General features: G+C 47.2%; 1 protein-coding gene across 1 annotated transcript; it reads right to left on the bottom strand.

Annotated features, from left to right (window-relative positions):
* Positions 1-119: 119 nt before the first annotated feature.
* LOC142559208 (glucose-6-phosphate exchanger SLC37A4-like) lies at positions 120-17,924 on the bottom strand. Its single transcript, XM_075670838.1, has 10 exons — positions 17,813-17,924; positions 16,234-16,261; positions 15,875-16,142; positions 14,371-14,506; positions 12,241-12,375; positions 10,395-10,604; positions 9,374-9,471; positions 8,290-8,400; positions 1,644-1,782; positions 120-458 (listed from the first exon to the last, which is right to left on the bottom strand). The coding sequence occupies exons 1-10, from the start codon at positions 17,922-17,924 to the stop codon at positions 193-195; spliced, it is 1,503 nt and encodes a 500-aa protein (XP_075526953.1). The 3' UTR covers positions 120-192.
* Between the last annotated feature and the right edge of the window lie 1,036 nt (positions 17,925-18,960).

Here is an 18,960-nt window from a genome sequence, read left to right on the forward strand (position 1 = left end):
CGCCTTTCGGGCGAAGTGAAGGCTGATTACTTACTCATTACTGGCTGATTACTTACCAATCAAGGCTGATTATTACTTTTTTCATCGCATTTAATAATATTTATTTTTCCTTTCCCCACTCACGATTGTTCGCTATAAAGTGAAAGAAACAATTGAATGATAAAGAAATCGACATAAGTCCCTTCCCAGAATTTAAGACGGCTCGTCTAGTGCGGACGGTTGTTTCTCCGTCGGTTCCAGTGCGTCAGGCTTATCGGCGTCCGCGAGTGCGGGGACCGGCACGGCGACGACGACGTCCTTCTTGGCGGCGGGCGCCCTCACCCTCGAGTCGAAGTTCATGCCGGCGAACAGCGCGAACGCCGTGAGGAAGCTTATTATCTCCAGCAGCAGGAACACCGCCGACCAGCTGTAGTGCTCGGCCACCAGGCTGAGCGGGAAGCCCGATATGACGCCGCCCACTGCGCGCCGGAAAGATGACGTTCAAACTGAATAAATAATGCCAAAGAACATTAGAAAAGAAAAAAGGGATCAGAACATTAAACTGCATTGGCTGATTATGATTACGTAGCAGTGAAGCGGCTTGCTAAGACAGAGTCAAATTCTTGTGCGAAAGCATTATTTCACCCACCAACCAATTATACGGTTAATCTCGCACTGATCATCGCCATAATTAAGGATGAAATTTTGCGATGCCACATAGTGTAGAGCTGGTCGTGAGTCTTTCACAGCGAAGCTGCAGATGACTAGCCGATTCGCCCGTCCGTCAGTCTGTCGCCTGTACGCCGAAAACTCCTCCGGCGCAAGTCCATGCGCATGCGCGAAAAAGGAGAAAGAGGCGAGCGATTGGCTGCATCTGCAGTAGTGGCGTCGTTGCTCTCCGTCGCAGCCGAGCGCGCGCGCAGCAGTTTCTCTGCGGCTTCGAAATGGGTAGGCCACGGGTCGTACGTAGGAGCATGCAGCTTTCGATCAGCCACGTCGCGAGCAGAGCGGGAACGAGCTTGTCTACGCCGTGCCGATGCTGCAGCCGGGGCAAACGAACAGGCTCGTGCATCCGAGCGCAATGTATAAAAAAATCAATAAATTCGAAACGTAAAGCGGTATACGACAGCGCACGAGTACAGTCACGTGGTTTTATTTCATATTTCGCGGGCTTCCTTTAAACGCCGGACAAAGTCACCACGCAGCATCTACGTTGTCGCAAAAATTGGATCGGTCGTTTTGTAATACCCTCTACAACGTAACGAAACGCAATTGGCCCTAAAGTGAATATTAAAAATTTAGCACAATTGATCTTAACTAATTAAGCGCAATGTAAAAAAATACCCCAAGGAGCGCCACATGGCGGCAAGCCATATTTCGTTGGTTTCATTCCGTTGCGGTTAACCACTTCTTCTAAATCCTTGGTTCATGTTACGTGAAACACCCTGCGTGCCTGCATATGTATATTCCGTGTTCTTCCGGAAATAAAGGTGTACGGCTGTGCAAGTTGGTGCTGTCGTCGCTGGTATTTTGAGCGCCACAATTCTGGTCAAAAAAATAAAGAAAATATGCACCCACTTGCCCAGAACGCGTTTCTCCCTCTTTTCCTTTCTTTCTTTTTTCTTCTCTCTGTGTTTCTCTCCCCCACGCTGCACGTCACTCACAGCTTCCACCGAAGGCCACGATGGCGTGCGACGTGCCCGACAGGTGCATGGGCACGCATTCGGAGGCCACCACGCCGAAGATGGCCATGGCTCCGTACAGGCAGCCGCCCAAGGCGAGACCGATGACGCCGATCAGCAGCTGCGCGGAGGGAGAGGGGGAAGGTGATGGGGGGAGAGGTTGAGCACCCGTGGGGGTTACATTGAGCAGAATTGGGTTACTCGCAATGCATCATCATCAAAAAAGAAATTCCGGGGTTTTACGTGCCACAACCACGATCTCATTATGAGGAACGCCTAATAGTGCAAGACTCCGGCATAATTTGTTGACTATATGGGTTTCTTTTGTGCGCACTCAGTAGTGCACGCTAGAGAAGCGTTTTTTTTTTTTCGCTTTTGTTTATTCCGCCCCAGTCGGAACTCGGCCGCCGCGACCGTGATCGAACCCGCGACCTGGTGCGCAGCAGCGCGATGCCATGGCCACAGAGCTTACCGCCGCGGCCAGGTAATCATCATAATCATAATTAACATACTGTATTGCCCACTGCAGGACGGAGTCCTCTCCCTGCAACCTTCGATATTACCCCTTTCACGGTTAAGCATCTTGAAAAAGTGATAGGAGGGCCAACAGACGCGCTAGAATAAACCCCATAAGGAAAAACGATAGTCCTGATCGTTTATACCTCTTGCTTGTGTCTGCAACTCTTCGGTGCTCAGGTTCCTTTCTGAACGATAGGAAGCTTCAGAAACACGGAACACAAAGTTAGGGGACAAAGCATATAATAGCGAGTTTTAGAATAGGCACTGCAAGAGTTGAGGAGGACGTCGGGATGAAAAACTGGAAGGTTTATTTACATTAATTACAGTGAGAGTCAATTAACAGTCTTAGAGTCATTACGGGCCGGCAGCAACTCGGACGCTGCGGCCCGTGGCAAGAAGCTCGAAAGAGATGAATAAAGGAATGCTCTCTTGCTGCTCCCGGTCTGTGTCTTTTAAGCCCTTCGGTGTCTCGAAGACACGTCACGTTCGGCCAATGGGAGAACCCGCTCAGGCGACGCCATTTTCGGCCAATCGGCGAGCCCGCTCAGGTGTCGTCATTTTCGGCCAATGGTAGGCGCCCGTGCGATGGTGTCACACCCCGCGGAGATGGTCGCTGCTTGGTCCCCAATTGCCCGAGGGCTTACTTCTCCCAGCGGTTTTGCCTTGCTGACTTGCAATGCGCCGTCACAATAGGCGGATAGGGGCGACGCTGCCAGGGCTTCACGGTGCATTACACCCGTCTTGCCTCTTGGACCCAAGTTACCTGGAACAGTGCCAGGCTCTCGCTTCACTTTCGGGAACAGTCAAGCAGTGAATAGCTCCACCTGCGGCACACGAGGTGGGGGCCGCCAACTTGTTTGCACGTGCCGCGCCTCGGGAATGTGGTATCCGTGCTTCTGCGCTTCTTAATTAGCTGTGGCGCGATTCGATGTGGTCTGGTGAACTCGAAGTAGGCTCAGGAAACGGTCCTGTATCTAACAGCACTCAAGTCCCACTCAAGCGTTGGAGGAAGCAAACTCCATTGTGGGCCCTTCGCGCTTTTTTTTTTGGGGGGGGGGGGGTGTTTGTGTGTGCTGGCTTTGCATTCTTTAGTAAGCCCGACGGTTTGCGCCCCCCTAAGCTTGGGCACCCTAATCTAAAGCTCTCCAATATCAATCGCGGCGTGCAAAAGAACGCAAAGAGAGCACAAAAGAACGCAAAAGGTGCACGAAGGAGTTTCGGTATTTGAACGTGGTCAAGGCCGTATGGGGACACTACTTCAAAAGCCCCCTATAGTGTTTCCTGGTAGATTTTCGGGATACATATCGCGGAACTATAGTGCTAATCCTACAGGATTAGCGCTAAGCGGATGATATGTGCCACGATCATGAACCGCATCGATTTCGTCACTGCCATCGATGCATCGGCATCTAATCATGTTATATTACAATTTAATTTTAAGCATTTGCATCTCATTATGATATTTGAAAAGTTGATTAATTAATGAAGACTAGTTACCTAATTATGTGGGATGGAAAAAATAATAATCTGAGAATCTTCAAGCGACGGGAAACAACATTATGTTGGCTCTGTCCAGCTATGTCGCATGCGCATATTTTTTAATGTTTGGCTCAAGTTATGTGGGACACCCTGTGTACCCCGTGACTCGAACCCTGTATGACATCGTTTGACGTTTTGATATGACGTTTTGGGAAGTCACATGACAGACAGGTAAAGTGGGCGTAGCCCGAAAACGTTTGACCAGAAAGCAGTTGGTCAAACGACGCCTTTTTCACAAATGGCGAAAAAGGTGTCGAATCAGAAATTATAATTTTTCTTTCGTTAGGTTTAATCGTGCATGATCAGTGTGTTCACATCATATCAAATGGGGCGTTTTCGCGATTTTCGTGACGTCGCGTGACAGACAGGCGCAGTGGGTGGTGACTGGAAAAATTTTTGACCAATCGTGGAGGACTGATTGCAGAATTGGAACAGAAAAGTTTGGAATAGCTTTACGTTATAGCGCCCCAATTCTGCGATCAGTCCTCCGTGACTGGTCAAAAAATTTTCTGACCACCCCCACTTCGCCTGTCTCTCACGCTACGTCACGAAAAACGCGAAAACGCCTCACCTGATATGATGTGAGCACACTGATCATGCACGATTAAACCGAACGAAAGAAAAATTATAATTTCTGATTCGACACCTTCTTCGCCACAATACTCTGACCCTGATCAAACGTTCTCGGGCTGCGCCCACTTCGCCTGTCTGTCACACGACGTCTCAAAACCCCGAAAAGCATCAGAGTGACGCGTGCACGTTAAAGATGCATTACTATGCCGAACAAAACTGAATTTTCTTTTTCTGTACAGCCGGAGACTACTCCGTTCCAAAAGGAATAAAAAATGGCCGCCCGTCGATTGCTCTGGCACTGGCTACTCGGAGCGGCCGGGAAGCATGGATTTATTTGCCCATAATAAACATTTTTTTCCGGGGCAGTATAACCTCATCGAGCCCTTTCGGCACGCATACGACGTCACTTTGCCAACTCTTCTGTGCTGAGGACCCGTTCTGGCGGCATCTTTAACGTTCCGTTGCACGCCGCCGCGATTTTCGACCACCCACCGAAAGCTAAGTAAGGGGAACCGGACCAATCGCAGACGCCGGCACCACCCTCTTCATCCGGTTATCTACTTTCACTGTGCTGGCTCGGCCTTATCGAACCCCTCTCCACTTCAGCGTGCTCCTTGTCTCTTTTCAGCCAATTTTATAAGAAAATCTGTTCAATGTAGGCAACGCTAGTCGCTTTGACAGAAAAAAAAAGGGGGGACCTCCTATAAACGAGGAGCGCGTTTGATTGGGCTTTTCAAACAACGCTGCGGGTTATCGCCCGATGCTTGCGTCGGTGATTACGTAAATTTGATGTCACGGACATGGCGGATGTCCCGGACATGGACCACGGACATGGCGCTCTTTGGCCATACTTGGCCGTTGCGCCACGAAACATCAAAGATTCATTCATTCATTGATGTCAGGAGATTAGACTAAAAACAAATTGGAATAGATTTATGTTATAGGGCCCCTGCTCCTGAACGAAAAAAAAATTATCCGTTACGGTTCATAACGCTTGTGGTTCGCGTGCAAAAATTTTCGAAGCAATGCAACGATAAAACATAGTATTTATTTTTCTCAATAAGTGAATTTTGAATTCTCAGATCATGCTCAGTGCCTTGAGTCAAAACACTCAGCATCATATCAGAAGCAGCTCGCCATCGAGTGTACTCACCGAAATGCAAGACCGCTGTTCCGATAAAACGAACTTAAACGAACATAAACGAATGATAAAACTTCGGTAACAAAGCGTTGTATCCGTAGAAAACGAAACGATAAGTTCTTCAGTGCGCAAGCCCTGTGTTTTTCTATGACGCCGATCTGCTAGAGCACCGAGCGGCAGGCGTTTTATTTATTTATCTTATTTATCGATACTGGAAGCCTTGAAAGGCTCATACGGGAGCGTGGACATAAAAACAGTACAGGTGTAGCGCTTTGTCATACAGGGGTTTGCAGCAAACTAAAAAAGAAAGACAATGGTTACAATCGACGCGCCTTGTAAGCAAGTAAATACAAGGAAACAAAAACAAACTATACAGTGCGTATACGCCATGTACGCACTGGCTTAGATTAGAGGAGCGCTCGACTGGCCATCGCTCGCACTCTGCCTGCCTGCCTGAGATACGCGTTTATCGGACCCTTGAGATAAGTGCAAACGCTGACCTTGTCTGACGTCGGTTGTTTCGGACTGCCGACTTTGCCCTTGAACTGAAAACCGATAAACGTATTTCGTTTTCACTCCGAAACAAAATAGTAACGTTTAGGTTGCGTTATCGTTCCGGTCAAAAATGCCGTTATTTTTCATTCCTATTTTCGTTCCGTCAGACACGTGGCCTTTTATTTGCAGGATAAAATTAACCGGAACGCCGACGCATTTTCTTGCGCAACTGGGAGCGCATGTCGGGAAATTGATGTCGTTCTTAATAATTAGTTCAGAGTGGAAACGTATCGCGAACTCACGAGCTAGAATTTGCATACTGCAATATACACACCCGAATGTAATTCGTTATACACTTAGTTAGTGAAAAGTAGTTAATTAGTCGATTGTGAATATCGATTTCTTGTGCAAATAATGTCCACCTCTTCGAGTAATCCAGTTCAAGGAGTAACAATCTATCTACCACAAGCGATTTTTCAGTTAAACCTGAAAAAAAAAAGCAAAGATAAGCTAAACGCTCCCTATGTAAAAAATAAAAAAAGATTTATTTAGCTCGGGGGCCTCCATCTAAATACATTGGAAAGCAGAAATCGTTTTTCTCGGCAACCACTGCATCAAATTTGATGAAGTTTGTTTAAAATCTAGTGACTGTTGCTAACAGATTTCTTATTTAGACCGTCAATTTTTTATAAACGTTGAAAATCACAAATTACCAGAAAACGAAACTATGAAGTTCACAACTCTCTAACTCAACAACGAAAATGACATCACAATTGTGTAAATTGTATCTAATAGCACATCTAAAGCGGACAGAAGTGTTGTATTCTATATAGCTTTGAAATACACCACAAATATACGAGTAGGAATTTCGCAAAACCCTTGCAGACAATATGAAAAGTTCACGCAAGGCGTAAATTGATAAATCAAATTTTTCCGCTTTGGATGCTCTAACGAATGCACTTTACAGAACTGCGATATCTGTTCTTAGTGCACAGGTACGAATTTGCAAACTTCCTGCTTCCGTCGTTTTGAATGTTACCAATTTATTAAAGTTCCTTATAAATAATTCGGGTCGTAAATGAGAATTCCGTTTACAAAAGTGACTATAATTAAACATTCTTTTTCAAGTGCAACGAGTTTCATCAAAATCGACTCAGTAGTTATCTCAGAAAAGCGTTTCTGCGTTTTACATGTATTTGAATTAATAGGCGGCATAGGAGTTGGGCCTGAGCTAAAGCGCCCTCTTACGACTTAAACACTGACCAAATCGCAACATGTGATTCTGAGTACATACACGCTTGTTTAGCGAACTTTAGTCAGTAATTCGTTACCCAGCTGTTATCTCGGTGTACTAATCTTCGCTTTCGCTAATAATGATTTGCCGAAGGAAAAAGTACCATTATTTGAATGGCCCTTTGTGGGAGGTCGGACAAGACGCTGAGTCACGTGGTACTGGAGTGCGGTGGCATCTCTACACCAACCCGCACGTCGGCGCTGCCTACCGCTCTTGGGTAAAGCCCCTTAAACTTCGTAAAGTAGCGAAACTCTTCTGCTCCGCCTTCACTCCTCCTCGTTTCTTCTCTCTTTCACGCTCCCTCCTCGACCGTGGCGCCGCCTACACCGCTAGAGCGTAGTAACGGCGCCAACATGCGCTCCTCGCCACTCCGTAGACGCTTCTCGAGCGAAAATGGCGCTGCAGCACGGCGCGAGGGCCCACGTGATGCTATGAGGCCAATAGCGACGCGCCGTCGGTCTCGGCCAGAGCGCGCGAGGAGGACGGGGCATTCTTCAAAGCGTGGCACTACTTTACGAAGTTTAAGGGGCTTTACTCTTAGGTTTAAGACAAGATGTCAAGGAGGTCGCGGCCGCCGAGGTTACGAAGAGACGCCCTGAGTTTTGGTGGCAGCAAGGGCCGTTGCACCGATTACTACGCGAACGTTTTTGAAGTTTACGAAAAGACATTTCCATAGGATTTTTATTTCTTCTTTTTTGTGGCCACGCCGGTTTGGAGACGGTCAACTACGACGACCCGATATAAAGGGCAGTACCACAGTCACCATCAAGATCAACATTGTCATTGTAGATTTCTCCAGTAAATTTTAGAGGGAGGTTGGGAAAGTCCGCCTTCTCAACCTCACTCCGATTGTAGAATCCTTTTTATCGTTATTCTCACCTCTCCGGGCTTTTTGATCTTGGGGTCCAAGCGGGTTTGTAATGGTGTAAACGCAACACGCTTCTTACCGTAGCTGCCCTTCAATTCGCTAAGGAGTCGAAGTGCTACAACCGGCATGCTTTGCGGCAGCGTTGGCGTAGTGAAACTTGCCAGGAATCGGTCTGTTGTTCCTAAATGTGCGCGCATACCTCCGACGAGTGTTCCGTGATGCTGTAGCTGAACACGTGAAAGGCCACTGCGGCGCCAGCCGTTAGAGCCACCGACACGGGAACCCTGGGGTTCGCTCCGCAAGTTCCACCCTGCGATTGCACGAACAAAACATGTCTCCTTGCGCATGGCCACCGAGATTAGGGGGCCGATCTTGGAGGCCATGCTTTTGCGGCAAGTTCGGTGGTGCATGTATGTCAGCATTACAGCATTACTGCTAAAAGGACACTAAGTACAACAATAGTTTGAGCTTCATTAGTGAAGTACCCTTCTACAGTTCCCGAAAAGTCCCTCTTAACGCGAAAGGGGGAGGGGGGGCTGGTAAGCCAGAAAAAGAATTGCAAAAACGAAAAACGGGTGGCGACGCCACCGTGAAGTCCTCGCACCAACTCGTCCACACGTCGTATGTACGGCGTCTACTCAACCGTAGTTAACCTTTTATCAGCAAAAGTTCACTACATTGGATTCTATAAGAGCTAAAAGCGGAACTTCGCAAGCTTTGAAAACTCTTAATGAGCCACATCGGTCTGAACACCAGAAAAAATAAAAGAACGAATGAAATCCACGATGTCCAACTGACTTACCAAAATTAAAAAAGAAAATTGAACTGTCACCTTTCTAATTATATATATAAGTCCTTGCCTTCACAGCCTGTTGGCTTTATAGGGTCGTGATTCAGACAAATCGATCCCATCGGTTGCCATTTTTCTCGCTTATGTATACTGGCGTATTGAACGTACTACGCCAGATATACATACGAAGACAACTGTGGGGAAGCTTACGATCGTCAAGAGCCCGTAATAAATGCAACAAACTAGATATAAACTTGGACTGAGGTCGGTGCACTGTCGCGTCACAGGACCACTAAGGGAACGGGAACAAGAGGGAAGTGGGTGACAGTCACAAGCGATAGGCAGACACAGGCTCCCACGGCTGTCACTCACGCGTTACTTCTTATTTGAGACAAGCACGCTTGTGACAGTCACAAGCGTTCCTTCTTGCTTCTGTCCATTGGGCGCTCTCCTAACGTTCTCAAGCCAGCCGCACATCGCAAAGGTGACCGACCTTGTTGGTGTGCCAGATGATCATCCAGTCCGTTATGTAACCGGCCAGGATGCCACCCAGGAAACCGCCACCTTCGATGCAGCTCATGAAGGCATTGGCTGCGAGTTCGTACATAGGAGATCATTCATTCATTCATTCATTCATTCATTCATTCATTCATTCATTCATTCATTCATTCATTCATTCATTCATTCATTCAATCTTTGGTTCACATTACAAAAACATAGCGAAGAGCTAGCGAGCGGAAAAGCCGTTACTCAACAGCTTGACTGCACACTTCGTCCCCCATTTTGGCAGTGATGGCGACAAATCGACAATAGAAATAAATGAAACATCCGTTTATCAGCAACGAATGTGGCCATGTGCCTTGGACGCGTGAGCGATGCAATAAAACCATGCAGCAACAAAACAAAAAAAGCAAAGGAACCAATTTCAGCGAATTCTTCGGCTAGAACTTATTCACTGCGACAGCAGCAGGATCTCGCAGCGTACCCTGCCATCTTCTCAGCGACACTTTATATTCCTCGCCGGGTTCACAGTCGACAAGGTCCGCCCTACTGTCGCCTCCGAAATGCACGGGGTAGGCGTGGGGCACAAAATTTCGAGCGACTTGCTCAAGCGGTAAAGCTCAGTGGTTGTTAGTGCTGAAACGACCACGTTTACTTACAGCTAGTATATAGAAAACAAGAAATAACGCTTATTACTGGTGAACGGTGAAGCACTTAGCCAAGAAAGGAAAAAGGAAGGGACAGATGGTGAGGCAAGAAAAGCGTTAAATCAGTGGAGTCTAAAACGTAGCGCCTGTGACGTATTTCCGGGCTGTGCAATGACTTTCGGCACTTGCGGTCTACAAAAGCCTAGCCTTCGAGATCTGTTTCTCTTACTCAGAGGCAACCGTCGCTGAAGCGTAGATTAGGAAACACGCACGCACGCGCGCTTGTTGTCTAACGCACGCTAACAGACCAGACAAGTCTCCGTCGAATTCTTGACCACGCGGGACGCTTCTAGCGGAGTTGCGTACCGGCAAACTGGGTCTGCTTGAGGTCCTCGATGATGTAGATCTGACCCCAGTCCGCGGCACCAGTGCGCGCGAAGAACAAGGTCAGGTACGACGCCGACAGCAGCCAGATAAACGGGCTGCTCAGCAGGTTCACGGGGGTCGCCGCGGTGCTAGTGAGTTCCTCTTCCTGCTGCTCCTTGGTCGATGTGCTTTTCAGCGCGGTCTCTGCGACTGGTGGGAGAAGAAGCGGGTCGTTAATGACGAGGTGGCTTCGAGGGAAGTATGAACGTCTAGCAACGTGTCCAACGCGGAAGGGAACGTTGAAATTCATCAGGAAGTGCGTTCAGACAGGACGCCAACTTTTTTTTTTTTTTTTTTTTTTTTTTGCATTCTCGTAAAATTGTGAGTCCGGCCGAGTGCCAGATGGGACACATGCCGGATCAAATCATCGAATTCAGTCAGGTGATTCCATTCCATCAGCAATTGGTTCAGGCTGCAAGAAGTCAATCTGCATCGTTTATACGCTCCGAGTCAAGCACTGCTCACAATTGCCCATTCCATTGAATACCGGATTGGGTATCGAATCGAATATATCGCCGCAATTGGGAGTGTATGCCACTCGTTTAAAACAAGGCGCTTACGAGAATGCGGGATGAAAACTGGCGAAAAAGCCTCTCGCGTTGAATCGAATAGCAGAGCATGGGTCCAACTGTACACAGAGATCGAATTATGTCTGTAAAACTGCGCATCGGCGTGAATATATACTGGAAGATGGAGTGTGCATAAAGTCGTATATCGCATTGAATTGAGTCAAATATGAATTCAAAGTGACTCGAATGATAACTGTCAAATTCCCCATCGTATCCCTTTGTTCAACTGAATGTAGAATCCCATATCGAATGCAAATTGTTTACAGTAACCGCGGTGACGCATGGTTGCGCAAATAAGTAACTGCGAAGCAAGCTTCCCCACATTCACACCGTTAATGTGAAGAAGCCAGCTTTCGCGAAATTCGGAACTGCGGATGCAACGCATGTACGCATGGACAGCTCATGCTAGAGTCTGTGAGGTATAATCGTAAGAGGAAGGAAAAAGATAGGAATGAGCATCGCGCAACGCGATTGAAGTCAAGAGTGTCGTCCCAACACGTGACCCTCACCCTCACCACGGTGACCTTATTTTCGCGCGTCACACAATCAGTTCGGATATTCCGCGAAACGCCGGTTGCTACAGCAACGCTTGCGTTGTCAAGCCGATACGCATCAGGCGCCGTTGCTACTTTATCTGGTCCATCGCGTCTTGCGAGTGTCCTCCCCTAAAGAGTATAGTATCTTACAACCGTGTTGGAAAGCGTCAGTTTCATTCGAAGCATGTTGTCGTTTCTCCCGAAGACTAGAGATTGAAAGCGATAGCGAGGTTTAGTGCTGCGCTGAAGGCGCCTCAGAATCCCCGGCTGGGTGACAAGCGCCGCCAGCGGTTTACATAGCGACTCGCGAGCCGCGCATGCGCATCGATACCAGAACAGCACGGCGGCGGCGGCGACGCGAACGCGCATAGAGCGTCAAGTGTAATTGCTATCGCAATAAAATGTTTAGTCGGGTGCTTATTCTAAGCAAGATCATGGTATGTACAGTCGTCATCAATATGGAAAGGAACAGCGATTTTTTTTTAAGCGACAACAACTCGTGGTGCATGGTTTCAAATTTAGGAACTTGATACACAACAATAAGTTTTCCTGCCGAACTTTTATTATCACTGAACGCTTTTACGAACGGCATGCGTGCTTAGCCCCGTAAGGGTGTTTGAAAAAAACAAATTATCTAGATGTTCCCTTTCATATTGATGAAGACTGTGCGTCTCGTCTCACCATTTCCGGCAGGTAATCCGGCGTCCGGACCCTTCAGACTCGATCTCGCGCTTTCGTTCACAATGAGGCCGACGTCGCTTGGCTTGTTGACGATGGTGAACAGAGAGAGGATGCCCATAATAGCGCATATCACGCCTGCGGGGCCGAGAGATGACACACTCAGCCGGTGCCCAGTTGTCATTGTGACCCGGAAAAATGAAATGCCAGTTCGAACGAAAAAAAAAATATAGTTTGCGAGTTTGTGGTACGGCCCAACCATTTCGAAATGTAAAACGAAAAGACTGAGCACGCGCGCGTAGACACGAGTACTGCATCTAAAAGGAAGACTGAACAGCTACATTAGATCAGTTTGAAGCGTGTGTTTCAGTGATTAAGTTAAAAAAAACGCGTATTAACGTCTTTAGAGTGCAATGTGTAATGAGGGATCCTTCATACACTGCAGTGGAGGGGTCCGGGTTAATTTTGACAATCTGGGGTTCCTCGCGTAGTGCCGGGTGTCTGGCGCCAGATGTCTTGTCCGGTGGCCACATATCACATGTTGTGGCCCGCTTATCTGTACACGTATAACCTGTTACAGCCGCATCCTGAAATTTGATTCTTTCGTACTTCATGATAGCTGCAGACATGCGGGGTTTAGAAGTTACTCCGTTAATGGAATGAACTATCTAGCATTCTTTTTTTTTTTTTTGTAATATTACAGAAAGACATTGGAGAGATTGTTTCGGTGAAATCAAAGAAAAACAAGCTAACAAGAAAACAAAAGAGCACAGAAAAAGATGTTACAAATATTACCACACCTTTCATGTTTATCCTTTTTTTTTTAAATTAACAGTACATACCGACTGGGCGTGCGTAGAACTTGTCGGCGGCACCGTTAGACCGTGCTGATAGTACTGAATGCCACGGGGCCCCATGTTCACTATCAAAAATTGGTACACGACGATTGGTACCAATTGATTTGTTACCAATTGGTAGCAACTGATTGGAACTTGGTACACGACGATTTGCGTTTACACCAATAAAAACGGAGACCCCATGGTCGGGAATCGAACCGAAAACCTCGCATCAGAACGCACAGCGTATGAGCCGCCACGGTGGAGCTTATAGAAAACTAGGAGATTCGAATTAAAATGACGATTTTTTGATGGCAAAGCTTCATAGCAATGGCGAACGTCAGGAAGTGCACGGTAATCACCAGTATACGATTATTTACGAAATTTCACTAGTTACGTTTCTTTATATGCAGAATTGAAGTCAGCCAGTAGACCCAAAGTACAACTCTGTGTTAGAAGCGTTGGTCCTATAGCACCTGTTTCGGTAAATATTGACTCATAAGTTGTCGTGAGACAGCGAAAGATTCTAGTAAACATGCTTCGTGCTGCATTTCTCCGTCATGACTGTACAGATTTTGAAGCTTATCGTAAATATGCGATCTCGCTGCAAAATCTGAGCGATATAACAAAGTAGCTAACAGAAGATAACAAAGTAGTTAACAAAGTAGATTACAAAAAAAATATCCCTTCCAAACTCGTTAAAACGAGAAACTCAGAAAGAACTCATCTACGATGATTATTCAAGTATGCAAACAGTCGAAACGCGTGACGGCGCCATCATGGAACTTGGACTCGGGCCGGCTCATCTATGGACACGCCGTCATCTGGCGCCGCCGCTGCGAAGTTCGCGCATACCCAATGACGCATACCAACTGACCCATGTTGGAGTCAAATGAATCCATCGAAGGGCGCCACATACCCTGTGAAACATACCAGGTGGCCCATATCCTGCGGTACATACCAAACGGCCCCTACCCAGGGGAATGGTTCACATTTTTAGACAGCGCTACCTTCGGGATCGACCCACATTTTTGGTTAGGTAGATCGCCGGAAGGAAAACTGGTCTCATAACGCCAGGAATGCTATTCGCATTAAAACGCAGCCGTACATTGTGCGGCAGATGTACTGCCGATTCTGCCGCGCGAGCGCAAGAAGACTTCAATACCATGGAGTACACACGCCGTATTGGTACTGTTATCGGGAAATTACGGTATTCATCGAAATAACTGCGCCTACACACGCGTGCAGCTACAGGAGGCCAGTCGCATACAGTTGTGAACACAAACGACGCACTCACCCGTGAACCCGACGCTTACTCGCCAGTTGTAAGTGAGCATCAGATACGAAGACAGGAACGGGGCTACACTCAGCGAAATGTTGGACGAAGCTGACAGCACACCGTACAACGTTCCAAACTGCGCTTGTAAAAACCACTGCGAGAAAAAAAGACATCTATTATAAATAAGGGACATATTTACCGCTACAACAACGAATACGCAGCAAGAAACAAAAGTGACACCAATTCGGTGCATTGCAGCGCAGGCTAGGGGTCGTGTCAGCCAGTGAGTAGCAAAAGCCAACTGGGTGTTTTGAGAAAGGGCGAGAGGAATCGCCCATTCTTCGCGAATAATCCTTCCATGAAGCTTCCATCCAGTCGGCGTCGCATTGTTGAGGTGATTAAAGGCGGGCCGTGGAAAATTCCGCCTTCTGGTTCTTTTTCTGGTTGGCTGACGAGACCCATATAGACTTAGCTGCACTGCAGAGTTAGTGAGGTGACGTATACAGTCAAAAAATAAAATTGCACACGCTTTGTTGCATATCATGTCCTCAAACAATAATTTATCTGTCTTGCTTGCATTTCTCACTCGTTTCGTTTCGTTTCGTTTCGTTTCGTTTCGTTCGTTCGTTCGTTCGTTCGATCGTTCTATTTGCTTACATTAACAGTCATCGTTGATGGTTTATTCAGAATATTCTTGAAGACTCTGCGTTCCCTACTTTATTGTCAAGAACGTTATGTCACGCTGATGAACCGCGTGCCCTCGTGACCTGGAAATATAAACTCCAACGTTAAAAAAAAAAAAACGGAATATACGCAAGATAGATTGCGATTATAGTTTGGAAACAAGTTAAGCCCCAAAGGACGCAAGCTTTTCTGAAAGCGTAGTTTATTCAAGACGCGTATGATTTTTTTTTTTTTCGGATGAGCAGAATTATTAGAAGTTGCCTCCTTCAATAGCCCATCGGTTGTGTTACTATAATAGGCCGACATTACTTTCCCAACATGTCGCAGTGCCATGTTAGCTAATTAACGAAATTGTCACTAATTAACTTTCTAATTGTTCACTTCCGGGGAACGTAGGTGTCTCCATTCGGCAATGAAGCCGGGCGGCAATGGCGGCTTGGTCCGCGGACCGGGACTAATTTTTTTTTTTCCAGTGCGAAGCTTCCACTTCCACCAACTAGCAGATTTCCGCAGAAGCACCTTCCAGTTTCACCGCCTGGAAAATCGCGCTAGGATAAGCGCGTAAAGAGCAAAACATAATTTACAATGGCCTGCAAATATGCAGGACACTCCAGCCAGCAATGCCTCCGCTACGCAGTTAGGACAGTTATAAACTCCCAAGCAACTACAATGCGTGTTACTTATAGTTGAACACATTCGGGATAGTTGGCTACAGTTGATTACGCGTGTCAAAATACTTCATTTATCCTGGCAAACTTGGTTGTTAAAAATGCGCTACCGGAAGTTTTACGGGGCCACAAGTACACCGCTGCCGCAGTGCGGATCAAAGAACGCTGACCTGCTGGAGGACCTTGATGAGCGAGGGCCAGCCGCAGCCCTGCACGCATCCGTTGAGGAACCAGAGCACCGCAAGCAGTTCGGCGGACACGGAGGCCGCCGCGGCCAGCACGATGGTGAACACGGCCGACAGCAGCAGGCCGGTGGCGAACATTAGGCGGGAGCTGACGCGGTCCGACAGCACGCCGAACAGGAACTTGCTGCCGGCGTATGCCAGGTTCTGGCTGCTCAGGATCGCGCCTGTCAGCGTGGACGTCACAGCGTGCGCTCTACTCGCGAGCAAGAGGACCACGAGTGTAGAAAAGCTTGTATATATATACACTTTGAACACGGTTACTTCAACTTGCGAGAGCAAGTTACGCTGAGTGTTTCCACTGGATCTCTTGTTCTGAAACATATTGTGTGTCCCATGCGCCTCCGAGAGGTGTAATCACGCAAAACCTAACGTGCCAAGGCAAGTTACTCTTAGTGCTTGCAGTGGTTCACGAATGCATTTTGCCTGAAGCCTCTTTTGTGTCATATGCCTCCTAGAGGTGTAATTACGGAGAACCTGCGACAGCCAAGTATACTCCTGTGGTTTGCGCTGATTTGTGAGGGCCTCTTGTCTAAAGGCTCTTGCGTGCCATACGTGCATCCGAGATGTAGTCAAGCGAAATTTTGCTTGCAGTATCAAGTTACACTTGTAGTTGAACTGGTTCGTGTTGTATTGTAGTACCTTGCTGAGTGCACGTTAAAGAACCCCAGGCGGCCGAAGTTAATCAAGTCTTCTACCACGGCGTGCCTCATAATCATATCGCAACTTTGGCACGTAAAACTCCAGAATTTAATTTAACCGCCTTGTAGAGTATCTCGTGCACATGAATTCGAAAAGTAGCGTTCAAGTTTAACGCCTTTCCTGAGTGCACTTTAAAAGGGACACTAAATAGATATATTAAGTTGCCTTAGTAACTTCCGCTTCTGCAATACTGTCTTGGTAAGCCACAAAAGACGCAAGACGAAGGACGATGGGCGATGCCGCCCTCAAGCTTCCACATCTCGCCACGACACGATGACATGGACTTTGACAGCGTTTATTCGACTCTACTAGACTTGGCTGCCGGTAAAGATGGGTTACAGTGCAGTCTAAAATAATCTATGGGACTCAATCTGTAGCAAGCTTCAAGAACGTTACTCGTGCCAAGATGGACCAAACACAACAAAAGTACTTTAAAATCCATGAAGTCACACTGGCGTTACGGCGATAAGGTTTGGGCCCGAAATTCAAGAAACGTGTAAGTTCGGTGTTTAATATGTTCTCCAGTAATATCTATCCTTTTTCTCAGCCAAATGAATGAATATGAGGATTTGGAAAAGTAGTTTACCGGTATAAATGAATCAACTGCTGCTCTATATTGCCTCTTTAAAACGACACATACGTCTAGTTTCGCTACCACGATGACTACGCCAATTATACGTTCTAAGTACGCTAACCACGTGGTTGCAGCTGTAGCCGAAGGAATAGAGAGACGCGCCACGTACACGTTTGACCACTGCGGTGTACAGCCTCGTGGAAAATGTGCATGAACCGCAGTTAGGAGTGAGGCAACACCACCTAGACAGCACAAGGCCTCTTTACTCCGATCCATGACGTCACGCTACCTGGCCCGAAATTTCCACTGACAAGGCTGGCGTGATGAAAGCGGTGACGCCAAAATCACTGTTGCCGACTCGGGAGCGTCCCCATTAGATTCTATGGCGGCCGGGCCATGTAACATGACGTCATGGATCGGAGTGAAAACGCCTTGTGCTATCTATAGGTGGTGTTGAGTGAGGTCACCACTCGACATTAATGGACGCGCCGCCAGTGCGCTAAAACGCGACGGAAATTCGCTATAACGGAGGGTTCGTAGCTTTGGCAGGACTCTGTATAGCGAACAGAAGGAAGGGACGGAGCACTTACCAGCTTCGTCTTTGCGCAGTCCGTCGGCGAGCAGTGCGGGCAGCACAAACGTGATGCTCTTGCGGTTGTAGCCGTAGCAGGCGTACCCGAAGAACAGGGTCGCGAATATCATGCGCTGGTAACGTTTGATACCCTCCGTTGCCATCAAAAAAATGATTCTGATGCCTGCTGTACTCACGACGAGCTAGCTACCGTACCCCATCTGCTTCTTCTTCTTTCTTGCCGGCCGCTACCGTTGACTACCGGCTGATCCCATTGATAACTAGGGAGGGCCGTCCCACTGACAAGTGACGAAGAAGGAATAGCATCGGAAAAGGCATCGCTACAAAATCGCGGCCTTGCTCCGTGCTCCTTGTTTAAAATACCATGGCTGTCTGCGCGTTTATCGCGCCTGTTTTCCCAACCATGAATGCCATAAACCAATACGTCAACGAAACTAACCCTTGACTTGCCTAACGTAGAGTTACGACGTAAATACTTTCGCCTGTGCCTTTTTCACAAGATTCATTACACTAACGAAACACTTTTGGATGGACTAATCTCCCCGCCATCATACATATCGTCACGCACGCATCACCGTTTTAAGGTTGAAGTTCCAACTTGTCGCGCCATCGTTTATTTTGATTCCTTTTTACCAAGAACGACGAATGACTGGAACCGCCTCCCTGCCTCCATCACTGCCATTTCTGACGCCACAAACTTCAAGAATATCGTTAACGAATTTGTTTGTAACAATCACCACTCCTCTCTGCATTGCCCCCGGGCCTTGAGAGTGTGACAATAAATAAATAAATAAATAAATAAATACCAGATCACCTAACTTTCGGTATAGACGTCCTTTAGATGTCCTGCTTAGGAGGTGTGCGACGTCCCAGGGATGACCCAATCCCCAAATGCCCCCAACTGAGACAAAAACTGACATCCACGGTATGTCTATTAAATGTCCTCTTTGGAACATTCTAGGATCATATTTGGATGTTACTTATTCCACTGTTCCTAGAAATCACGAGTGCGTGCAGGATTTAAGGGGCACACGCCCATAAATACAAAGAATTGTCTTCTTTAATTTGTACATTTCTCGAACATTTCTTAACTTTAATCGCCTTCAATTTACTCTCCCCGACATGTAATTAATACACTTGTTTTCC

Source organism: Dermacentor variabilis, chromosome 10 (genome assembly GCF_050947875.1).
Source record: "Dermacentor variabilis isolate Ectoservices chromosome 10, ASM5094787v1, whole genome shotgun sequence".
NCBI classification, from domain to species: domain Eukaryota; kingdom Metazoa; phylum Arthropoda; class Arachnida; order Ixodida; family Ixodidae; genus Dermacentor; species Dermacentor variabilis.